General features: G+C 37.3%; 1 protein-coding gene across 1 annotated transcript; it reads left to right on the top strand.

Moving 5' to 3' along the window:
- The first annotated feature begins 14,236 nt into the window (after positions 1-14,236).
- ctsd (cathepsin D) lies at positions 14,237-25,831 on the top strand. The gene is made up of 9 exons (XM_074658735.1): positions 14,237-14,395; positions 17,140-17,296; positions 20,186-20,309; positions 20,411-20,529; positions 20,625-20,824; positions 23,008-23,130; positions 24,168-24,312; positions 24,932-25,030; positions 25,268-25,831. The coding sequence occupies exons 1-9, from the start codon at positions 14,334-14,336 to the stop codon at positions 25,427-25,429; spliced, it is 1,191 nt and encodes a 396-aa protein (XP_074514836.1). The 5' UTR covers positions 14,237-14,333; the 3' UTR covers positions 25,430-25,831.
- Positions 25,832-26,797: the final 966 nt, after the last annotated feature.

Here is a 26,797-nt window from a genome sequence, read left to right as displayed (position 1 = left end):
CGAGGCCACTTTCCTTAAATGATAAATAGTCATTTAGTGTTGTGAATGATGAATGTAAGATGATGAAACATGGCTCATCATTATCACGAAGGTTTTAGTCGAATTGGCTTTAAATTAATCAAATCACTTCATAATTTATCACTCCATTTTTCATTTCACATCTGTGTTTATGGCTCCATTTCTCAATTCACATGCATTTTCATTACCTCCATTTTTACTAATTCATATTTTGTTACTTCCAGCCCTCGTACTCCTCTACAAGGAGTTCAGAGAGAGCATTAGAGCGTACCGAGATGAAGATTTCTGACCTTATATAATGGATGTTTAATTAGATGCTGTTTGGCGGGCTAATTATCCCCCCAGCCTCGCCTCTGTTTCCTTTAATAGAACTCGGTGTATAAGGTGGCAGTTTATATGTATAGCTCCGTTTCCTAATGGTGTTTTTTTTGGGGTTTTTTTTTGCTGAAGAGCTAACAAGGACTTGTGGAGGGGCTTTTAGGCGCTTTGATTTCCTGAGTAATTCAGTGGGAAACGCTGTGAGAAGCACAGAAACTGCAAATTACGGCGTCATTATCATCAACACATTGGAGGAAAATGTTGGGCTGATTAAAAGTTTGGGTGTTTAACAATCTAAAGAGATCTACACAAGAGTGGAAATATGTGAGACAAAAGGAGTGTCTTCATTGGATGTGAGGTTTGGTGCATATAAGCGGAAGATTGTGAGCGTTCGGTTTATGATTCATCGGCTTTGACAAGATAACAGATTTTAACCACAAAGCATTTAGAGCAATTTTATAGGAGGATGGAACCTGCCAAAATCAAAAATAAATGGGGGTCAGAGTACATAGATCGATTATATGCTAGCCCGCTAGTTGTACGCCATGACACATGTAGAGTGACAGTCCCCTCTTTGTTTAATTAGGCAGAAATGCATAAAGAAATGTAAAAAGAAAAGTGTAAAGAAAAGAATACAGAAATAAATTAGTTTGGGGAAATAAATAAGGGATGAAATGCAAAGGGAAAATCGTGCATAAATAAATAAATGCATAAATAAATAAATACATTCATAAATAATAAATGCAAAAATAAATAAATACATAAAAAATAACAGTAAAAATAAATAAGTTTGGGGAAATAAATAAGGGATGAAATGTGAGGGGAAAATCGTGCATAAATAAATAAATAAACAAATGCATACATTTTATAAATACATAAATAAATAAATACATTCATAAATAAATAAATAATAAATAATAAATGCAAAAATAAATAAATACATAAAAATAACAGTAAACATAAATAAGTTTGGGGAAATAAATAAGGGATGAAATGTGAGGGGAAAATCGTGCAGAAATAAATAAATAAACAAATGCATAAATACATAAATAAATACATACATTTATGAATAAATAAATGCAAAAATAAAAAAGTTTGGGGAAATAAATAAGGGGAAAAATCGTACAGAAAAAAAATTAATGGACAAATGTATAAATGAATAAATAAATAAATACATTAAGAAATTAAACAAATAATAATAATAAATGCAAAAATAGATAAAAACATAAAAAATAAAAGCAAAAATAAATAAATTAATAGAAAATCAAGAAATAAATCAAGAAAAATGTATAAAGATAAATACATAAATAAATAAAAGGAAATATTTAACAAAAGAGTAAATAAATAAGGGAATTAATACAAAACTATATAAATAGATACATTAATTAATTAATCAATTAATGAAAAATAAATAATAAATAAATGTAGGCAATAATTAATTGATGAAATCTTTTTAAATTGCTTTTTTATTTATTTATCTTTGTATTAATTCCTTTATTTAGTTTTTCTTACTTATTATTTTTGTTACATTTAATGAAATTATTGTTTAGTTTTGATTTTGGCAGGTTCTGTCCTCCATAATTTTAAGCCTGAGAGCACGAGTGACAGAAAAAGATCTTTCTTGTGGTGCAGGTGGTCTTTTTATAGCCGTGTAAACAGGCAGAAGACACATTAAGTCTATGTTCTATAAAAAGATCAATACTGCGGAAAGAAGGATAAAATCCAATTTCAGTGCATGGATAACGTTCTGCTCTCATGTCAGCGCTTGAGGCCCGATCAATGGCGCCACGCGCTGGACCATCTGTTAGCGTTTCCCTTCATTCCACACGACGTGCTTCAGCACCTGCTTCAATCACAACACCGCTGACGGCTTGCTGCTGTGATGCTGAATGCATTGCGTGCATTCAACAAATCTCTGCAGGCGTTTGAACTTTGAATGCTAATAACTTACACTTTAGATAAAGAACTTCATTCATGAATTATTTATGACGAGCTATAACACAAACAGATTGATGCAGTTATTGCAGAACGTTTTCTTCGTCAGAGGAGAGAGACAAAGCATCAGAGAAAAGCAGCAATACAAGAAATATAGAACAAGTTCTTCCACACCAAACTGGGAAAACTTCTATGAACGTGGTTGATATTTCTGAGCTTTCGCACCGCAAAGAAAGGCATCAACCAGTCCCGTTGTACGGAAACGGTTGAGTTGCGTCTTTATTTATGAAACAACAACATGGAGGCTCCGCAGTCTGAACCAGGACGACAAACTTTATTACTCCTTTCACCCAGACCAGACTTTAAGTTCTTACCTTTCACAATAAAAGCCCTAGACATATAATATTCACAGGCGAGCATTTCACATTTCCGTGTCGTTTATTCGTCATGCCCCCGGTGTGTAAAGGCCTTAACTCTCCTGTCATTTCAGATCCGGCTACTCCCTCCTGCCCTGCAGACAGAAACCCCTTTCCTGCCTTTCCAATCGCCTGACACCTCCCCGCCCGTCTGCTCCAACGTATCCTCATACAACGGTTCACATGATATCTTACAAAAAGTTATTGGTTATATTTTGTGCGTTCTCGTACGAATGTCCAGCAACACAGTCTCACTCCCAACTCGTCCAATACCGCTGCTTGGTCAGTCCGACGCACGGGGAACCTCTCTTGTGTTACTTTTGGACAGACCGGGGACGGCATGTCAATATATGCTCGTTACATGCATAGTGTCCTTTCAAAACAAACTTCCGTTTTCACAGGAAGTTAGGTTTAGGCAACACAACCACTTAGTTAGGGTTAGTTTAGTTTAGGAATCTTGCGTGGCCAGCAGGACTGACGATACTAACGACTAATGTGAGAAAATAAGTCAACGTTACTTTTAGTTTCACATGAGACATGAACAGTGGCCTCCTGGTTGTTTTCTGAGAAACAAACTGTTTGTGAATATATATATATATATATATTCACAAACAGTTTATATATATATATATATATATTTTTTTTTTGTAAAATGAAATTGTATTATTTTTTCACATTAATAATAACATCATCATTTTGTTACAGGCCTGAGCTTTCTAAAATCGTAAACAGATGAACACAACTGCAAATAAATAAATAAATACAAACAAAACAATTACCAGATTAAATTAAATAAAATAAGGAAGAAATATAAGTAAATAATAAATAAAAAAATAAATAAAAAAAATAAAATAAGAGGAGTGGGGGGTTGTAAGAAATTGAATATATTTTTATTTTATTTTTGAGGGCACACGGAGCAGCCAGCAGAGGGACTCTGGTCCAGCTGATCTTCAGATCAGGAGATCTGATGGTTGCTGAGTAATTCACTGTTGCAATCAGCTTCTGTCGACTCACTATTATTTATACTGCCTGTTAGTTAGTTTCAACTTGTGACCCGTGTTCCTCTTTGTTCCTCTTTGTTTGCCAGATGTTCTCACGATTTTCTCGACCATTCAGCACATAATGTACTTTTTTTTTCTGCTCTTGCAGTTTGAGCTCATGTGATTCGCTGTTTGCAGCTCTGTCGACTCGTGCTGCTTTTAAAAATTCACATCAAAATGCTGATTGTCAGAACTGTTTTGTTGCTGCCAGTCTACCTCATGCTGTATGACACAGCTTTAAGCTTTGTCATGATGATTAAGTACGTCCTTTTCCTTTAGGTGTCACATAATTGACAACATATTTAAACCAATTTTTCATTCATGACAGTTTTGTGTACTCAGTGCCCTGTTGTTAATGCAGACAGGTCTGTATATGCTTATGGCTTATGAGAAATGGGGTTCATTAAAAGCTGAATAAACAACTTTAGAATAATTTTTTTAAATTACCGTCCTTATCTAAATATACGGAGTAAACAACCCAACACACTGTTAAGTAAGGTTATGTTCCACGGCTGGACTTTTTGTTATTATTAAAAATGTCAGTGTGATTTTGATTGTGTCACAGTTTTGGTAATGCCGCCCAGACGAGGACGCAGCAGGACGAATTCAGTGATTTATTTTCAAAAAGGCTTACAGTGATCAAAGTCCAAATGGCAGCGGGTCTGGCAGACAGATAACAGGCTGGCAGGATTAACAGGTAACAGGCAGACAACAAGGAGCTGCATAACAACGATGAACCGACACAGGAACGAACAAAGGAAGTGGTATGTAGTTAGTGACTGATTAGAGATGCAGGCGAGGAGGTGGGCGGTGAAGGCCAGGTAATTGCAGAGCAGATTGCAAGGTTGGTGAAAAGAGGAGATGTCACACGTCATCATTTGGAGCCAGTAGTCAGATTATTTTTCTATTTTTCAGTTCAGTGATTCAGAGTGTCCTGTTGTACTGCAGCACAGCCTGGCTCAGTAGTCTCTCTGTAAAACTTAAAACTAAACTTCAAATCAAAATCTGCGCGAAGATCATTGGCCAACCTGTGGCAGCCTCCTTTCAAGCAGCTCACAACAAGAGCATGCTCAGACTTGCCAACAGCATCTCTTCTGATCCCTTACATGTTTTAAATGGGGAATGTCAACTTCTTCCCTCCAAGAGGAGATTCAGAGTCCCGACATTTAACTGTATCAGGCTAAAGAACGCTTTTGTCCATCAGTCCATCTTGTTGCTAAATAATAATTAATGTGCTGCTAAAGAAAATCCAGAGGACAGATGGTAATGTTGTAATGGGTTATGTATGAATAATGGTGATGTGTTTTGTTTTTTTGTCTGATGGGTCTTACTTGTCTGTCTGTCTATGGTAACAGTATGTCTATGGTATGTGTATTTTTTCTCAAACTGAGCTGCCTATGGATGCAAAATGAATTTCAGTGCAAACTGACAATAAAGTTGTATCATATCGTATCGTATCAACGTGTCATATCTTTGGGGTACAACACATGCACAGTAAGACCTGGTCTGCACTCGCCAAAATTGAGCCAATCGCAATACACAACCAGTTACGCAGCGCATGTGTCATCCTACCCCGTAGCTCAAAACTGTCTCCCAGCTTCTTTCAAAAAGCCTCGAGCAGATGAGGGAAGTGGAAGCGGGTGTGTCGATGGGTGTGGCACTCATGCAATAGTCCCTCTAGGTGTAATGTGTTTTTTTTTTTTTTTGCTACTATGAGCCCACAGGGGACAAAGGGTTGTTGAGAAGCAGTCGATTTACTAAATGCCTCCGATATTCCCACTATGATCAGTTCTGACTGTGGCTCCAGTGGGATTTTCAGTACATTGGAGAAGATGCTGAATATTTCATTCATCACAAAGAGGAGAAACATTTGAGAATATTTAATTCAGTTTAGATTCTGACCTGTGCAGCATTTTAAACTGTATCAGGCATTTATAGAGCAAGTCGTCTCATATATCATCTGAGATTTGTTGACCCAGCTCATCCTCCCTGGAAACCTCAGATGAAGGCTAATGTTTTGTAGAACATTATAAATGTAGGATATCATCTTCTCTGTATCTGCCCTCCTATTCAGACGTTTATCGAGTTTATCTGGAGTGTTGTAGTCGTGCATGTATGTTTTCCTATAATCCCTAACCTGAAGATATCTGAATAAATTATTAGTATTCAAAGTGTATTTCTCCTGCAGCTCTTAGAAGGAGGAAAAGATCCCCTTCAGATGTAGGTCAGCCACAGCGTTTAATTCCTCCGTTCCTCCGTTGGCTGAAATCACCATCTAAAGTGGAAGATTTGAAGGAAGATGGTTTGGAGATATGTTTCTCAATTTGAGACTGGACTTTAACTGTTTCCAGATACGAATGGCCGACCAGGTCTCACAGGAAGGCGTATAAATATCACGTGTGTCATGAGTTCGCATTTTAGCCTTTTTGCGTGTCATTTGTACAACACGTAAGCGTCCGCAGTTAGGCTTAGGCAAGAAAACCACTAAGTAAGGGTAAGGGAAAACATCATGGTTGGGCTTAAAATAAGCAAGTAAACTAAGTAAAACATGTACGGAAACAATGTAACACAACTACAGAAAACACGTCAATAAAAAACGTGACAATCGTCACTAACGTAACTTCAACAACGGTCTCGAACACAGGTTTCCTGGTTAAAAGTCCTCCCCAAAGTGCTGTTTTTATTGCACGTCACTAACTCTTACCGTAGCATTTATGCGTTTACATTGCAGTCAGTAGAGGATACATGGCGTACAAATGACACACTGAAATCAAGAAAGGCGTTCTTATTGTGAACGGGCTGGAATGGTGCCATGTATTATAGGGTTGTGGTTGTATGTTGACTTACTCAGAAGTGTTGGTGTTGGACAATTGTGACTTTTCATTGTGGTTTTAAATGAAATTTCTCAATAACTAAGGCTGTTTTATATTTTTTGCTGCAGACATTCATGTTCACTCTCAGGATGAATTGTAGTAAATTTGGTGATGCCCTGACTTTTTATTTTAGAAAATATTAATTTGTTCAATCGAGAGCTGAAGTGAAACCTGAACGAGTTCTCAAACCTCAATCTGTCACAGTTTGTTCCTTTTTCCCTCCTCTTCAGTCACATTTCCACTTCCTCAGAGACTATTTATGGCCCAAGAGCAAATACTGTGTTTGGTATTAACATGAAGGACATTAGTGCTTTGATATTTTACACACATGTATCCAAATGGAGGAAAATATTTTTGTTTTCAAAAGGGACCTTGTGGACAATCATCTCAGAAAACGTGCGAAGTCTCTCCTCAGAGCTTCTGAAGAACTGAACATATATGATGATGACCTCTATTATGACCTCTACTATGGAAGAGAGCAGTCTTTTTATTTATTTATTTATTTATTTATTTATTTATTTATTTATTTATTTATTTATTTATTTATTTATTTGTTTGTTTGTTTGTTTGTTTGTTTGTTTGTTTGTTTATTTATTTATTTATTTATTTATTTATTTATTTATTTATTTATTTATTTATTTATTTATTTATTTATTTATTTATTTATTTATTTTTTCCCTTTAATTTATTTTCTCTACTATTGTGTTATTGAGTTTATTTTACTATGCCTTGATGTTTGTAAATTAATTAATTCCTTCCTAGGCCTTCAGCCTTGGCGGAAGTAATTATGACAATTTCACACAAATGTCCAACAGGATGAAATGATGAAGTGATTTTGTGAAATGACATATTAGACAGACGTGGAAGACAACCGCGAAGCGGTAATTCTAGTTTTATAAATAATGTAAAAATGGAATCAGTTCCCTCTTTTGTACAAATGCTTTCAATAAAAAACATATTTGAAACAAAATCACAGTGAAAGGTGAAGGTATCACTAATAGAGACTTAATCCTCGGAGGACCATAAACTTAACTTACAAATTCATGACAATCCATGGACTGACATTTCCATCTGTTTAGCTTTAACTTAATAATAATTAATACTATTTTTTTACTTATTATCTCATAATCATGACATGAGTATTTCATATGGTTGATCTAAAAGATTTGACATTATGTCTGAAATTACTTAAAAAGTCAAAGTTTTTTACTCCTAACTTTGATTTTGCATCATAATTCTTAGACAGTTAAGATTTTTACTTAAGATCTCATCATTTTGACTCGGGGAAATAAATAAAAAAAGACTTATTATATCATAATCATGACATAGTATGTCATTATTTTGACTGAAAAGATTCAAAGATTTAACATTATCTAATTTTCTTTTATTTAACATATTGTCACTTTGACTTAATCGTGATAATCCATCCAATAGTTGTTGAGATATTCCAGTCTGGACTTTAAAGGTCCCATATTGTAAAAAGTGAGATTTTCATGTCTTTTATATTATAAAGCAGATGTAAGTGCTGTATAAATACTGTTAAAATATCAAAAACATGGAGAAATACACACAGCCCGTGTTCAGAAATTGTGCGTTTGAAACAAGCCGTTAGGATTTCTGTCCATTTGTGATGTCACAAATATACAATTTTATATATAGGTCATTACAGGGTTTTTAAACATAAACATTCTAAATGTGTACCAGTTTGTATTCTGTTGCAGTGTATGTAAATAACATCAGCTGACAGGAAGTAAACATGAACCCAAACTGTTGCCTAGCAACGCTATTCTATTGCAATTCCATTGAAATGCACTAAAACGGAGCGTTTCAGACAGAGGGTGAATACAGGTATATTCAGACAGACAGTATGAGGGAAATAAAGAGTTTTTTTAACATTACAGCATGTAAACATGTTCTAGTAGAAACACAAAATACTAGTATGGACCTGAAAATGAGACGATATGGGACCTTTAAAGCTATGCTGCCATCATGACTAAAAAAAGTGTTTGTTACTACGGAGCATCACAGTTATTGTTTACAATTAATTTATACAATACTTTTACATTTTGCAGGATTGATAACCCCTGTAAATGAAAAGTCATCTTCACTGGGTGATGGGTGTAAATTATAAATGTTATCTAAAGCTGCAGACACAGCTGAATGTATAATTATTAAAAGCCTGCTGGAGGGATTGTGAAAACATTTTGCAGGCAGCAGTTTGTGGAGGTGAATTAGTCGAAACACAGGATGTCACCGCACGATACCGCAGCAGACGAGGCTCCGTTCCAACTGTGTTATCTGTTGCTCCTTAAACATGACTCAGTGGTTTCTAAACGCAGGGTTGATTTCTAATGAATCGTGTGACTCTGCTGGCATGAACTCAGTCAGCACCTCCGTGTGATGCATACTGTAAACCCTCACTGAGTCAGAAGGTTACATTTCCATATTTTTAATGCGCTTCAGTCATACAGGATTATAAGAGTAATGGTGGTAATAGCAGGAATATACTGTAGCTCTGTGCATGTCGAATTCCCTCGTGTAGTTTGGAGATGGAAGCTCTCTATTGTGTTATAACTATTGATATTATCTGATCCTCTCAGCCAGAAGAAGAAATTACAGGTAGCCTTCAGTGTCTGCAGCATTATTAGCCACCTGATAACAATTCGTTTTAGGAGTGTGTGATAAAATTAGATTAAATTTGCAATGTGGACCCTTTGGGATACTAAAAAGCTAATAAGATAATAAATACATTAGTATGTTTATTCTTTATCTGGAGATGTTAAAATCCCCCCTTAACCTGAAATTAATTGGTTTTGCAGTTCCGTTTCGGGACATTTTTGTTATATTTATCGATTTGATTTGGTTCAGTGATACACTGAATTGCCTCTTTTGCAGAGAGTTAGATGAGGAAATCAATATCACTCTCGTATGTTTTGGTTTGTTTCATTCCTAACTGCTGTGGTCATCGGTGTCGCCTGAAAGTATTAAGTTGACATTTTGGGAAATATTTGCTTTCACAGAAATAGTGATAAAGTATTTAGTTAATTGTACAATAAAAATAGGCATTAATACATTCGTTTACAAATTCATTTATTAATCTATGAATAAATTAACTCAATTACAAAGTAATTAATGGTTTGACATTTTAATGGACGATAAAAAGAAGAATTATAAAAAGAATTTACAAATTAAATATTAATTAATCGAAGAAATGGTTCCAATTAAAAAGGGATTTACAAAAACACCATAAAACAGTCAATAAGTACATCATTTAAAAATACATTAATTCATTCATCAATAAATAAATAATGGAATTTAAAAAATCTGTTTGAAACCGCAGTTTAAAAAGAGAAATAAATAACTGCATTCACAAATTTAATTAAGAATACTGCTTTTAATCAGGCATTTAAACGGGCAACTTCTTTTCCCGTTGGCATTATCATGTCCCTGCTGCTTTTGCTAAACATATTAGCTGTTGGATTTGCTGAGTCGTTTAGCTTCTCCATTAAGCCTCTGCATTTAGCCTTTCCGTGACACTTTGGGCATGCCATAGTAAAACAAGCTAAAAGAATGCCAATTTAGCCTCATGCGATGTAACAGGCTCTCTGATTGACTGTCACCTGGCATATCATATGCTGTCAGATACGGATGTGAGAAGGAGAGGAATGGCCGCAGATATCCCTCGTTAACTCTCTATCACAGTATCATTGTTTATTCATGTTTTTCTTGTGTAATTTTATAATATGTTTGAGTAAAATGTTGATATTCCTAATGACCTCATCTCTTTCCTCCGTCATGTGCCTTTGTATTTCCTGCTTTGGCTTAGACGCCGACAGTAGCTTGTTAACCACTTGAACGCCAAGCATATCATTTAGTTGACATCCCATGTCGTAACCACGAGCTCACGAATTCCGTTTGAAGGCAGCATTACAGTATGTCTGTGTGAGCTATACAGCTGGGAGGAGATTAGCTTAGCATAAACACTGGATGTATAGCTAGCCTGGCTTCAACCAAAGTTTGTTTACATGATTTAATGTTCAAAAAACGCTTTACTTTTCTCATACCGGCTGTGCTGCAGCACCTCTTTTCAACCTTGTTGAAAGTCCACTCTATTGTGATTGGTTAACCGAACCAAACTCTTTGGACTCCGTTACGCGAATGTGTTACATGGTGACATCACCATGTTACGGAAAAAAAGGCGGGACTTCAACAAGGCGTTTCAGGCAGTTCAGGAGCAGTGTTTCTGTGGGGGAGAGTAACTCCCTTTGGCCTGGACTTATAACTTTACAGAAATTTTGCATGCACAAAAAACTATAATAAAATAAAGAAAAGAGAAAAATCACAAAAGCATAGTAGGTCCTCTTTAAAAATTTAAATTTATGGTTTAACTATGGACGGATCAAGGCTAGCGTTTCCCAGTGCTTCCAGTCTTTGTGCTAAACTAAACTAATCCACTCCTCCTCCTCCATGTGCACATTCAATCTTTTTTATTGTCTTTTAATTACCAGATTAGTTGTTTGCCTTCTGCTCTTTTAAGTCTTGTGGGGCTTTACAGATAACCTCAAAGCTCGTCAAACTGATGAACTGAGGCGGCGGTAAACATTTCCTGCCTTGAGAAGAAGAGTTTTGAATAATTGATCAATAGATGAAGGTAACGCTTGGTCCCTATTTGTTTTCTCAAGACTTCCAGGATTCAACAGGGCTGAATTATTTTCTAATTGGCTGTATATATACAGTCTGTGTTTCTCATTTATTTATTGACTCAGGCCTATATTGTGAATTCTTAACACAAATGCTAATTTCCCGTTATATATATATGTGATGGAGAAGGTGTGCATCATGCTCCGTAGCAGTCAGTGATAATTCACCACGTCCTCGTTGGCTGGATATCTTTATATAACTCCATCCTGGGTTCTTTGTATTCAGAGACGGTTGTAGACTGAGAGATCCTGCGAGTCCCTGAGACTAAACATTCACAGATTATTGATCCATCTAATACAGAGTGGCTCGCATTATATGTGTGTTGCAGTTAATAAAGCACCATTTGAGGACTTCTTCTTCTTCAGTTGTTACCAGAATATCAGTGGTGATTGGAAATTGTGTCTTAAAGGGACTGTTTGTAAGAATCAGAAATGTCTTGTTAACAGCGACACCTGTGTCCGTTAAGTCAACGAAAGTCAGCGTCCTGTTGCTCGCGCTTGTGCTCGCTCTACATGGACATGAACGAGCATCTCTCAACACAGTGAGGAGACACACGTCAGCTAAAAGCACAATATCACTCTATATTTCAGCTGCTTGGCAGTAATGTTAGCTGACCAGACGGAGGTCTCTCCATGAATCAATGCTGATCCTAGTGTTGGCTTTTCCTGCTTCAGCCTCCCGACCGCGGCCGGAGGGAACAGGGGAGACAGCGGAGTTTTGGTCGGAGACGGTAACGTTTCTCTCTGCGGAGCTTCACAAGACACGGAAAACCTCTGTTGGTCTGGAGGAGCTGCAGCAGTTATTTCTGCACAAACGTCCACTGTTCATTCACTAGATATTCTCAGAGCTAAACTAACTCTCCTGCAGTGTGTAGTGAGCAGCATGCACGTGAGAGTGGAGCAAAAGAGCGAGAACGAGCGCGGTGTGTGAGTGAAGGCAGGCAGAGGAGCAGAGGAGCAGAGTACAGCAGAGACTCCGGCCCTGGAGACCAAAGCTACGGTCTCCCCCGCGTCCTCCGACCGCGGCCAACACTGTTTAACAGACGGGCTTCACTAGATACAACCAAGAGGTTTTGTTGCTTCCGTGTAGTTTGTGTTAGAGTCTGAGTCTGAACAGCGTAGCCACACACGAGCGCGCATGGGACACTGATCCGCAATGATTTATAAGTGTAAGAAGTCACAAACAGTCCCTTTAACGCTACTTGGTGGCGCAGAAACAAAACCCACTGAAAGGCTATTTTATTTGTCCACAAGGAGTTGCTCAAGGATTATTTAAAGGCCCTAATGCTGACCTTTTGAACAATATATGTGAACATATCTGTTGTTTATATGGACAACAAATTACAGTTCATCATCTTCAGCTTCTCCATTAATTCCAAAATCCACTCTGCAGATTTCATCAAAGGAGGTCAGGAGATGGAGGATGGGGCACGATATTTATTAAAGGATATCACTGGGGGGGTTTAAAGTCTTTCATTTTTGATTATATTAGTGTTTTATAGTAAGTTTTCATTTCCTTTTAATAAAATTTACCTCGTTCAAGCAGTCGTGCTGTCAGACTTCATGCTGTTAGATATCCCGTTATTGTAGATGTTCACTGTCAGTATAATATAATGTAGATACGTTACAAAGGAAGAAAGAGCCTGTCTGTAATTGTGATATTTTATTAACTCAGAGTTTCCCCCCCGTGGTGTTTTATGAGAGAAAGGTTTGAATATGATTAGTAGACTGAGGGAGAATCCTGGATGATGATGTTCTCTGATCTGTGGGACGAGGACGCCACCAGCTGTTCAGTCTTTGTCATTATCAGACAGATTTATTTACTGGTGTGACTCCAACCATTTATTAGATAGATTTGAAATTATTGTGTTACAGCAACAAATGTACATATCAACACTATAGAAATATATCCATAGAATACACAAAATAAAGAATATTGGAATACGCTGTAAATATACCAGACTACTTCAACGAACACAAAGAATCTAAAATCTAATCATAGATTAACCCACTATATACTTTAGCAAAGTGTGCAAGTTACAATGTTTTATTTTTAAATTACAAATAATTGAGTGTTGCTCCGAAGCTTCTCTTGCATTACCATGCACTGTACAGCAGACCCTGATGACTGGTCTGGTAGTAGCTAAGAGAATAACTCTAAAAGAATGGAAGGCCACCAGCGCTACTTGTTTTTCTAGATGGCTGAGGGAACTAGTTTCAGGGTTACACCTCGAGAGGCTTCGAAGCAACACAAATGGTTCTCAAGAGAAATTTGAGTGTATTTGGGGCCCAATTATTAGACACCTCGACTCCCCCGACTGTTAGCTGAAGTCCCTACTGCGTGACATCCAGTTTGGCTTTTCTTTACTGTTCTTTCCCTGGTATGACATAGGCGGAAATGTGATTGTATCTTTGTCTGTATAGTCTGGCTATCCTGTGGTGGTTGTCTTTTTTTTTTGTATTACTTAATTTATTTTGTTTATTATACTTCTTTTTTTCTTTATTTATTATTATTTTTTTAATTATTTTTTTATTATTATTCTGTATTTGGGGTTGGTATGTTTGTAAGTCTGTCTGTAGATGTTACTTTTTTTTTTTTTTGTCTGTTTTTGATGAAAGTTAAAAAAAATAATAATAATTGAGTAAATTAGTAATGTGCAAAATTCAACATGTGCAAATCAGCCTGTTCAATAAGCCAAACAAACGAACGCGTACTATTTTTTCCACTTTCTACAATAAAAAGATTTACCCATAAGAATTATAATTAATTAAAAATTATTAAGAATTATCAATTAATCAGAAATAGATGAGTTTTAATTATTCCCCTAAAAAATATTAATAATGTCCAAAGTCAGAATCGGTCAGTACTTCCGGTCCGGAAGTGACGTCACTCCTGAGCTGACCCATCCTCACGTGACGGAGCCTCCTCTCAGTCAGCTGATCAGAGTCTGCAGTCAGTCGACAACACTGAAGAGAGAAGCTGAAGCTGCTCAGTCATTCTCTGTACTCTGATTCCTCCTCCACTGTTACAACATGAGGTCTCTACTGCTGTGTGTGTTGGCGGCTGTAGCTCTGACCAGTGACGCTCTAATCCGGTAAGAACATTAATAACACATTAATATTAAAGTGAGATCATTTAACACCGTTTATGTGAGCTAATGCTAGCTAGCATGCTACTTACACAATGTTACCCAATAGCTACTAACACTTTATGACAGAAAACAGTCCTGTTGCTCATTTTAAACCTGTAAATGTAGAAGAAGAAGGTGTTAGTAACAGATACTTTAGCTCCATTTAACAGCTCCATGTAGCTAGCTGTTCTCTGGTCTGTAGCAGAGAGGACAGCTGATCTTGTGACATCAACCTGTTTATTTCTAGCTGCTGTGATTCTGGCTGATCATAGAGCTGTTTCTAGAAACCAGTTCATCATACTGGTGCTGTATCTCCAGTTTGAGTGTGGATTTAACCTGTTTATATGTGTCAGAATCAGTTACACAGAAATAGACCCAGTACAGTTGTAAACAAGGACAACAAAGCTGGACAAAGGTTAAACATGCAACTGCTGTGTAGAGATTATAAACTGATATTTACTAGAAGGCAATAGTGCAAAAGGTGCTGGAATAAATTGGGGATGATTAATGTAACAGGTTGCTTTATATATAAGATCAGATATTCATTTATTAGTCCAGCAGTGGGGACATTAGCAGTGTACAGCAGCAAAGGGGATAGTGCAAAAAAAACAAGATGCATCAGCTACCACAGTAAAAATAGAGCTAAACAAAGTATGAACCATTTAAATAGAAGGAATAATAAAAATAGGAGCAGTATTTACGGTATTGACAATAAACAGACTATTAACAAAATTGCAAAAGTGGAAAATGATATTGCACAGTGAGAATGAATGAATGAATGAAATTCCACCTGAAAATATCAGGTTATTGTCAGTTTTTACATGTACATGAATTAGGTATATTTTGGATTTGGCAACTTATTGATATGTGACATATTATTTTATTTGTACTCCAACTGCTGTACAACAATTTCCCTCTGGATAAATAAAGTTATATCTTATTGTTATTATTAAAATCTTTGAAACAGGTCAACCACACTGCTGAGACTAGAGTCCTCATAGGAGAAGAAGTATTCAGGTCATTTACTTGACGTGATGGAAGATATGACTTAATTGGCAGAAAAGAAAAAAAAAATTAGATAAAAAATATATTTGTGAAAGCACCAGTTGTGGAATGTAACTAAGTACATTTACTAAGTGTACTTTACTTGATTATTTATATGGTATGATAAATGATCAACAGATTAATCCATAATGATAAAAAAATCAATTTTCCTGATTATACTTGCATACTTTTAGCCTACTCAAGTAAAATTTTCATTGCAGGACTTTTACTTATAGCAGAGTACTTAATTTCTTAGTCTCATGAACTAGTTTCCACCTTCTTACTCATCGTTCCAGTGCTGGATGCTGATTGGTTGTTATGTAGTTGATTGTCTGGCCAGGTGAAATTGCAATTATCTTAAAGTGGATCAGCTGTGTGTTTGTTGATTAGGAGGCATCAGTGCTGCCTGGTTGTGACACTGATGAATGTCTTCTGTATATAAAGTGACTTCCTGTCATTAAGTGTGACCTCCTGCCCCCATTAGTCAACATAATCAGAATAACGTTCCAATTTCTGAGTTGTTTTGTCCTAATAGTAGCATTAAGTCTTTCAGGTCAGCTAACCATTGTCTCTCTGATGATTTAATCCTGCTTAATGATAAGACAGACTGTGCATACGCTGTCTTTACCTGTGAACTTTGGAATAGTTTAATAAACTTTTCAAGACCCCCTAACATTTCTAAACGGATGTTTTTTCTTTTTGTTATGATTATATTTAGTTGCTAAAAATCCTGCATGTTTGATATTTTGTGCTGAATGATTTAATTGTGAAGCACTTAAACTTTTGTTTTGAAAACTGCTATATTTTAATCATAGAATAAGGATTTTGTTTTTATTTCTTTTATTTCTAATCTTATGATTTTAATCATTCCTTACTTTGTAGGTAAGAAGGCAATTTTAAGACATCATTTTAGGCTCTGGTAACTCGTAGTGTGCATTTCTTGAAAGTTGTGAGTTGCAACCCTCTTAAGTGACTAATGCACGTACAGTATATCATGGCATGTGCTAAAAATATAAAGCTTCCACTAAACCATATGACTGTCTCCGACATCCTGCTTTTTTAAAGGACACATGGTAGCATTATGGCGGCAGGGTGCTCCAATGTAGTGGAAGTACTTTAACAGATGTTTTGCTCGTAGTTTCATATTTAATTTCTTCAGGAGGAAATGATGAAGCCTAATGCAATTAGTTGACTCTTCATGAACTCATTACAATTGTATATTTAGATATACTTTCAGTTTATATGTCAAACAGTCCTGCAATAAATCTCCCAACAACTAATCGATTAATCATGAAAATAATTGTTGGTTGCAGCCGTATATAGCAGGACTGTTCTTTATTTTTTATTAGGCGGCATTAGTTTTAGCATGGTGTACCAAACTGATTGTGTGTTAAAATATTGACTTAATGGGGGCGTGATTTGGTCACAGGCATTTCTGCACATTATGTATAGTACTTATACTATTTCCTGCACTCTGACTGATACGCTGTGCAGATACGGATGAAGTATGTGGGTCGAATCTTATCTGCAGGGCCACCAGTTGTGTTTGTGTTTCGAACAGGAAGTAGCCTGATAAATTAACTTAATTTCCACTGCATTTTTACTTCATTATATTATTAAACCAGGCTCTAAATCACCTATTTTTTCCATTTCTTCCCATTCAGAATTCCCTTAAAGAAATTCCGTTCCATCAGACGCGAGCTGACCGACTCGGGGAGAAGAGCGGAGGAGCTTCTGGCCGACAAGCACTCCCTTAAGTACAACTTTGGCTTCCCCTCCAGTAACGAGCCCACTCCAGAAACCCTGAAGAACTACCTTGACGTAAGCATCCCACTCTCCGAACCACTGACCTGTGGACCCTTAAAGTCTTCCCTTTCCCCTAATGCAGCGCTCACAAGCTAAAAAGCCAATCTGGGGGGGAGCCACAACAAAGGTCCTCTTGTGTTGTTGACCTCCTCCGCCTCCGCCCTTTTTTCTGTAAATCCTCACAGCTGAATGGAAAATTAGACTTTGCCTGTCGAGACCAGAAAATCCTCTGCAGACGCAGCGTCTTAGAACGCTGATTCATTCTGCTGGAGACTAATGTCAGCTTTTAAGTGATGAAACTGAGAATGAGAGAAGAGGGAACGTGGACCACATGACAGCTGACTCACTGTTGATCTGTAAGCTTCTTAACTGTCGTCAGCTGACAGGAAGTTTGTTTGCTCTCGGTTTTACTCAATTAGGCGATCGCTTTTTTATTTTCAGTAATTACATCAGTCAGCCTTTCAAGATTATTAGAGGAGAAGAGTATATATCCTCTGATAATCATCTTTCTACCTATTGTGCTTCAAGTTTGCCAATTTTTGTTGTTTTACATAAAATTAGTAATTAGTGACTAGATCTATACTGACTATATCGATCAGTATCGGCTTATCACAGATATCAGTATATCTGTTGACCAATAAGACTGCAGAAATAGAAATGCCAAATAAATTTAGAAATGATCAGAGAACACTGACAAGTTCATTTTTACTGTAAAATGTCCCACTCATACAGTATATATCTTGGTCACAATTCCTTAAATATAATCCATAAAAGTCCATATCAAAATGTTTGTGTTTATCTAAAAAAAAAAGTGTATGGAGGACAGAACCTGCCAAAATAAAAATAAGTGAATGAATAAATAAATGCCTCGATAAATAGATATGTCGTTAGATGAAGCAAAAATATATTAAAAATAAATGTAGCCATGAATTAATTGATACTATCTAAACCGCTAGATCCCACTAGAGTTAAACGTTTTATTAGAGTTTTATCTTCTGTAATTTGTGCAAACCAACCTCAATCACAGAATAAATCAGGCAGCTTTAAAATGTTGCTCAGAAAAAAAGGAAGTACTTTGCGGTCGGGATGACTAAACTATTTACGGTCTGACGGGGTTTTGACTTTCAGTCACATGAAACAGAAGTCCTGAATTGTCTAATCATTTGTTTTGTCACGTTGTAATTGTGAAACAAGAACTAGTGATTTACTGACATGACTCGGTAACTATTTTGACCTGTGTCCTCCTAACATTCGCTGACACCAACAGCTGTGAGGCGTAATCAGCAGCGAGAATAGAACAAACAATATTAACTGATCTTTGTCAGACCTGGTGGTTGTTTTAATCATTAGACCTGGACCTCGCTCCTACTAGCTTAATGACAGTTAGCTGGATCATGACCGATGAGACGTTTTAGGGTGAACCCCATATATGAGGTCACTTTTAAATAGCATTTAATTGATTTATAATGAAGTAGTGTTGATATAATTTATGATTTTATGAAAAAAGGTCATTTCAAAAATGAGTTTTTGCTTGTAATAAGTAAAAAAAAAACTAGCAATGGAACAAGTGAAAATTTTCTTGGTAAGATTTCTTGAAATAAAATGTAATATTTAGGCCTTTTTAAGATTAAAAGAGATCTTGAAATTAGCTGTGAAAACTAATTTTGAGCTCTATTTCACTTGTAATAGGAAGCGTTGTGTGTCACAACCCTGTAATGCTCAAAAGTTGTATTTTAACAAGATATTCAAGATGCATTGTCTAAAAACAAGTCAATGAAATGTACATTTTGAATTGGCTGTCTTCTATAAGTATCCTTTTTATGAAAATATAGAATAAAATCTAGTTTGAGATACTCTGAGCAAAAAGAAATAAACTCAACTAAAAGTGTCTGACTGTTAAACACCAGTGGAGCCAGAACATGTGGCTTTTAATTTGCCATTAAAATGGGAGTTTGCCATTTGAACAATAAGACTTATTATTAAATTAACTACAACTGAACTCACTTTGCTGAAAATTGTTCATGTAATCACATGATCAGCACACAGCCGCTCATAGGAATGCTGATTATAGACTGTCCAGTGTCTGCGTACTGTCATATTTCACCAGAAATACTATGCAATTCACGTACTATTGGTTTCATACTAACAAATCTCACATACTGTTTAAGCGTACTAAATAGCATGTTAGTCTGGAATGAAAAGTCTAAGGGTGCTTTCAGATTTGGGACCCGATCTCATCCTCAAAACTCACCTGTTCAAAGTGGCCTCTTCACTGTAGTGTGTCCATCATTCTGTTTCTTTCCGTTGACATTGTTATTGTTTTATTCCCCCTCATACGTATTTGTCTAAATGTCTCTTGTTATGTTCGCTCTGCTGGTGTTTTCGTCGCGTCTGGCTGTTTTTATCTGTTCGATTATTAAGGCTATTTTATCTTTAGGTGTTCTTGAGTGTCCTGAAAGGCGCCATCAAATAAAATGTATTATTGTATTATGTTCATGTTCCTGTCAGCTGAAAAAAGGAAATAAACTGTGACACATTTGTAATGTTTATCTGTGAAATAGTCTAGTAATCGTGCTGATTGTGCAGACAAATGTTGTGCTGAGCTGTTTAGTACTGTGTTTACAAAAAACAACTCAAATGTACTTGAGGGGAAAAAAAGAAGCACATTATCTTGAGGTAGAATAAACATTAGCCTGATAACAACCCGTTGGCTAAGAACAGAGCTCTGCTCAGTCTTTCTAGTGTTTGGTAGAAACGACCGGTTCTCTGTGTGATGGATTATCATAATCTCTTTTCCTGAAAACAAAACAAGATCAGCAGGATTATGTGTTCTCTCTCTCACAGCCAGTAAATCTCCTCAAGCTTGTTATTGATCATCAACATGTTCTGTTTTTCTTTGTCCAGGCCCAGTATTACGGGGAGATTGGTCTGGGTACCCCTCCTCAGCCCTTCACCGTGGTGTTTGACACCGGCTCCTCCAACCTGTGGGTGCCCTCCATTCACTGCTCCATCTTAGACATCGCCTGCTGTAAGACGTCACTAAATAAACTACCAGTACCAGGTCTAGTCTAGCTCAAGTGGTGAAGCTTTGAATCTAACTTTTTTCTATTATTTTCTCCTTTTTCACAGTGCTTCACCACAAATATAATTCTGCCAAGTCCAGCACATACGTGAAGAACGGCACAGCCTTCGCCATCCAGTATGGAAGTGGCAGTCTGTCGGGCTACCTCAGTCAGGACACGTGCACCGTAAGCTCATCTCACACACACGTTGGCATCACAGTAAACTGGAGCTTCAGTGGAGTTTTTACGTGACTAACTGTGTGGGTTTCTTCTTTTCCTAGATTGGAGACCTCTCGGTGGAGAAGCAGCTGTTCGGTGAAGCCATCAAGCAGCCCGGCGTGGCCTTCATCGCAGCCAAGTTTGATGGGATCCTCGGCATGGCTTACCCACGCATCTCCGTGGACGGGGTCGCTCCGGTCTTTGACAACATCATGAGCCAGAAGAAGGTGGACCAGAACGTCTTCTCCTTCTACCTGAACAGGTGGGGAAACCCAACGGTTGTAGCATGTTATCGACTTTTAAATATAGAGCCAGTAGAACCTGTAGTACCTTATTTGATTTAGTCTTTCATTACCTGCTGCTGCTCAGTGTCAGTCCAGGCTGTGTTATGTCCGGTTCACACTACACCATATCAGCCCGACTGTAGCCCGACACGGCCGTCGTAGGGTGTCGACTCGGAGCGGGAACGATATATGAGTGTCGTGTGCAACAATCGATCGTTTTATCTGGTGTAGTGTGTCATACACTACACAAGATAGTGACGCTATGATAAGTGACGTCTCACGACGTCCCGACAGAAGGTCTAGCATGTTTGATTTTTTTTTTTTGCTTTCCACAACGTGTTCCGTCGCGGTCGTGAATTTGACCGGCTGAGCACAGACGCACACAGCTGTAAACAGAAGCACATGGCTACTTATTATGCACGATGATGTCATCGGACCTTCCTCGCAGTAGGATATTCAATCTAGGTTGTGTCGGAGTAAAAAACCACCACCGCCGTTGCCTCGTGGGCCCCTTTACATGGTCGGGCCCGAGGGCTTGAGTATATTAAGACGGTGGTGCCGGGTAAGTGTGTATTGTCGACAAGAATTTATGACTCTCAATCGTCTAATCTGACATAGTGACCATCGTAACCGTCAAAAATATCATGTCGTCTGATCCTGGCATTAAAGGCTGTGTTAAAGCCTGTTTTCCTGTAGGATTTAGGATGTACAGTATACATGGTTCACATTAAGCCCCTTTTCCACTGCAGGAACTTAACCTGTAAGCTGGGACTTCCTTTAGCTGAAACTTTAACCTTGTTGCTAGAAGGTTCTCTCTTGTGTTTCCACTGTACTTTACAAAATGTGACCTGTATTATACAAGAGAAGGTCATTTTATATCCAATCTGTGCCAAACTTGTTCCAAGAATTGGTCCCAAAGCAGGCGGATACAGGGCGACAATTTCTGTTATGTTTAAATACTTTTCAGTTTAAAAGCTGCATTACTCTCCTCATGCTGCTGTAAAAGCCGAAGACAGAAACACACTTTACAGCTGCACTTTGACTGACCACAGCTGATGTTAGCCAGTGTGTACAAGCAGGTGTCATTGGTTAACAGTGACAGGGCCTCTGATATCAGTAGTACTGTAAATAAGGATAATGTGCAGATGGTTCATTCTCACAAACGCTGTCATAACATTTAGTGACAGTCGAGAACATATTACAACTATTTTTGTCCTCAAATATTCTTTGATTAGTTTGCATTTCTGTATGAGGGATTTATGTTAACAATAGTTGAACTTCACTATAACAGGGTTCCTACACAGTATGGAATTTACTTTTTAGTAATATCTGGGTGAGGATAAATATGGGAAAAACATTGTTTCCAGGATATTGCCCCTATTCTGTTCTCTAAAATATAAAATTTCTAAAAATAGATTGATCTTACAAGCAGTGTTTATCGTGGCGTTTTGAGCCGCCAGTGCAGCAAACAAGTGTTTACCACTGTGGGACCACTAGAAGAATGACGTGTGACGCAAAGTCAATGGACCTTAATTGTCTTTTCTAGTTCCATAGTGAACAGTACATTAACATCCTTTCTGTTACTGTGGGGGCTGAAGATATACAGTTATTTAATTTTACATGACATAAACTGAATAACACTGTTTTAGCATTGCAGCTTGAATAAAATGCGGCGCATTGAACTTGTCTGGGTTTGGTGTTAATTGATTTGTATGAACAACCAGGCTACAATCTTTTGGAAATTATTTGGTAACATATCGTAGGTTACATAGTCAGAATGTTACATACATGTTAATAGTTGGATTTTAACACAATTTATTATAATAAACATCTAGCTATTCAGATGTCAAATATCGTCTACTAAATCTACCGTAATCTACAGAGGAGTCTGGAGTGTGTGGAGCGTTTTAGCGTCTTTTAGCTCCTAGTTTTAGTTTAACAGGCCACATGCTTCCTGTATAGTTCAGTCTCTCATCAACCGTCAGGAACAACAATGTTTTGTTGGAATCTGATGTTGGTGGAATAAATGTTGGACACAAACATTAAATGAGAAATTATTTTTTGTCTTTTGGGTAAAACAACATTTCAACCTCAAAAGTTGATGCTGATATTTTTCCGTCTATGGCGACTAAATTTGACTTCCTGTCGTCTCTCTCATCAGGAACCCGGACACGCAGCCCGGCGGTGAGCTGCTGCTGGGAGGAACCGACCCCAAATACTACACCGGAGACTTCAACTACGTCAACATCAGCCGCCAGGCCTACTGGCAGATCCACATGGACGGGTGAGTGCTCCAACATTAACACAGACATTATTATATTATCATCACTCTTAATAAGTCCGTTATAGTTTCTCTGACTGGTGATGATTTAAACTTAAAGCCCACAACAGCAGCTTGTAATGTATAAACAACCATTCTCATTAAAGTGAGACTTTAGCTGTTTCCATCTTCTCAAACGGAGGCTTTTCTGTATTTCTTTGTTTTTATATAATTGTAGATTGAATATTTTTTGACTGTTTGTCAGACAAAACAAGTCATTTGGAGGCATCACCTCGAGCTCTGGGAAACTGTGATTAAAAATAAATTTCCCAGCGAGGCGATCCCAAGACTCAACAAATCCTTCAAACTTTATTATTCCCTCGAAAGTCAACCATACAGTAACCATAGATTTATCCATAAAAGTAGTTATTTTACATATATTTTAATATGCTCAAAAATACAGTCCATATAAAAACATCCTCTCGGATGTTTAGGATTCAGTAGATAAAGTTTCTCTTAATATATATAGATATATATCTATATCTATAGATATAGATATCTATCTATATATAGATATATAGATATATATAGATCTATATATCTATATATATCTATATATATATATAGATATATATAGATCTATATACTGTAAATTTCCTGAAAATTCAATTTATAATCACACAGATAAAATAACCAGATGGGAAACTAATCAAGTGAATTAAAAACCAGTCAAATCAAAAAATACTTCATCAAATTAATGCAAAAGTCCTGTAAATCCAACATTACAATAACCCGGTCGTTACCACTTAATAATAAGGCATCCTTTTATTTAAAAAAAATAGAAACAAAAAAAAGAATACATTTTTGGTTAACTGAAAAACAATCACTAGTTAAGAAAATAATAAATAATTGTTTCACCCTTAATTACATGCTTGCTTTAGTGGGTCATTTCCAAACCACCTTGACACAGTGATGGTTGTACTCTGAATAATGAAACCTGTGTTTACTGTATATGAATATTGTGTTTACAGTATATATATCTTTGTATATGTGTGTAACAGGATGGCGGTGGGCAGCCAGCTGAGTCTGTGTAAGAGCGGCTGTGAGGCCATTGTGGACACCGGGACGTCTCTGATCACCGGCCCCTCCGCGGAGGTCAAAGCCCTGCAGAAGGCCATCGGAGCCACTCCGCTCATCCAGGGAGAGGTGAGAGAAAATGAATCTAACTGCCCTGATGAAGATAAAATACATAGTTATCATGCTTCTCTTAAAGACCCTTTTCTTTTTTGACATGACCTCGGGCTGAAGCAAATTCTGAGTGATTGTTTTTGCTAATTTCTGACATTTTATAGACTATCTATATATATATATATATATATATATAGACAATTATTTTAGTAATTGAGTATTTTACATTTTATTCCATTAAGATAGAAAATAAGTTTGCTTTAAATCTACATTTTTATAGCTTAAATTGTGTACAATATCTGTCAAAACTGAACCCATTTAGTGCATTTAAGTGCCAATTACATTCTGGGTTTCTGAAATGCAAACAAATAAATAAAAAAAAAAAAACATTTTTAAATGTATACTTCTTATGAACTACTCCTATAAAGGTAGCCTGATCAAACTGTGATGATCGGATTCAAAGGTTTCACTGGACTTTTACCTAATTTTTTTTCTGATACTGTCCTTTTTAATACAGTTGAATCAAATATCTGCTACAAAATAACGGCAGCTTTATGCCTTTTTATTTTCCAGTCCTGTCAGTTTGTAGTTAAAATATTGAGCTGTGTATTAAAGCGTTGAATTGTGGTTGTTTCAGTACATGGTGAACTGTGACAAGATCCCATCGCTGCCCGTCATCACCTTCAACGTGGGCGGTCAGGCCTACTCTCTGACCGGAGAGCAGTACATCCTCAAGGTGAGAGACAGACAGGTGATGTTGTTTAGCGTCCAGCAGGAGGCGACAAAGAATCAGCTCCTGCTGCAACAATACAACACTGTGACTGTCTGTGTTACGTCATAAACAACTAAACAAGAGCAGCTCTGTTTCTCTTGGACGAGGCCGGTTTGTTGTCTGAGGAACGATTTACACATTCACATTTATTTATCAGCAGCTCCGTCTCTGACTGTGTGTCTTTCTCCTTTATTTATCCAGGTGAGTCAGGCTGGAAAGACGATGTGTCTGAGCGGCTTCATGGGTCTGGACATCCCCGCCCCCGCCGGGCCCCTGTGGATTCTGGGAGACGTGTTCATCGGCCCCTACTACACCGTCTTTGATCGGGACAACAACAGGGTGGGCTTCGCCAAGGCCAAGTGAGCCGTCCTCCACTAAAGACCACAAGTGCAACGCTAATAATCCAAGTTATTGGAGAGAAAAATCTGAGCACACATTTTCTGTTGCTTTGCAATCAAACCGTATTTAGCAATAGATGTTGTGTAGAGACGAAATGCACTGATCTCAAGAATTTATACGATTTCCTGCCGAGTGTGTGTGGGACAGATTGGAGATTTGATAGGTTGTGTGATGACGGGTGTACATGATCAGGGATCAGGGGATTGTAACGGTACTGCCCTTTTTAAAACATACAAGTGATCATTTTTCTTTCTTTTTTTTTTAATCAGGGATTTTAATTAGCATTTTAGGAGGAAGTTGTTCCTCTACTACTGACGTTGAGATGTATCTTTATGTGATTGGCCAGAATAAAAGTTTTTAAAAGAAGCAGCGAGTCTCGTGTGGTTTGTAGCTCCTCTTAAATCGTCGTCTAATGAAAACGCCACAGATTTAGCACCTACATTACCCAGAATGCAACTTGACCGTCAACGTTCAGTTGTAGGTTGTGGTTTGTTATGCTAGTAGTGGATAATGTGTCCTGGAGCCTCCAGCCTGCAGCAGAGATGAGCAGCGGTCTACAGCGTTCTGGTAAACTCACTTCTTTATACCTCCACATTGTTTTCATTTTCAAACTTGTGGTCTTCAGTCTTCTGCTTCCGTCTTAAAGGAACACTGTCTAGCATCTAGGGGGATCTATTGGCAGAAATGGAATATATTAAGCATGTTTTCTTTAGTGTATAATCACCTGAAACTAAGAATCATTGTGATTTCGTTCCCTTAGAATGAGCCCTTCATATCTACATACGGAGCAGGTACTTTAGATACTAATGTTGTGTCAATGTTTGGTTGCACTACGGAGACGTAAGGTTAATCTTAGTTACTCTGGCGTAAAGTTCACACTAACAAAAATATTGTTGCAGAAAATGACCTTGACTCAGTTTAGCGAAGAGGCTAACTGCTAAAAATATCTAACGTTAATCACCAAACAACAAAAAGTTCTCCAAGTCCGTCGTTCGCTTTCTCCGTCAGCTCCGTTCTCTTTATCCATCCATGGTCGGATCCATCAGGGCCGTTTGAATGCATTTAACATAAATGTCAGTATTTGGGTGGGCTTGCGTGTACAGTTGACCCAATACGATAACGTTTCGAGTTAGCATGCAGCTTTAGCCGTGATGTCTAGCTCTGCTTTTCCTGTCAATGTGTGAAACCCAAAGTGTTTCCATCCTTTACTGGATGTGTAGTGTTTACCACGCTGGATTTAACATGTGAGGGTGCAGGTCGTATCCACGCTGACACGCCAACGTTTTCTGCTTTGACGTTTCGGCTCACTGTGGTTTGTTTTAGTTGACGGAT

Source organism: Sebastes fasciatus, chromosome 2 (genome assembly GCF_043250625.1).
Source record: "Sebastes fasciatus isolate fSebFas1 chromosome 2, fSebFas1.pri, whole genome shotgun sequence".
NCBI classification, from domain to species: domain Eukaryota; kingdom Metazoa; phylum Chordata; class Actinopteri; order Perciformes; family Sebastidae; genus Sebastes; species Sebastes fasciatus.
This window is presented reverse-complemented; position numbering and strand designations above follow the sequence as displayed.

Coding starts and splice junctions, on each gene's coding strand:
- ctsd (XM_074658735.1), top strand. CDS start 14,334: ATGAGGTCTCTACTGCTGTGTGTGTTGGCGGCTGTAGCTCTGACCAGT. Junction 14,396..17,139: donor ACCAGTGACGCTCTAATCCG/GTAAGAACATTA, acceptor CTTCCCATTCAG/AATTCCCTTAAAGAAATTCC. Junction 20,530..20,624: donor TCAGTCAGGACACGTGCACC/GTAAGCTCATCT, acceptor TTCTTTTCCTAG/ATTGGAGACCTCTCGGTGGA.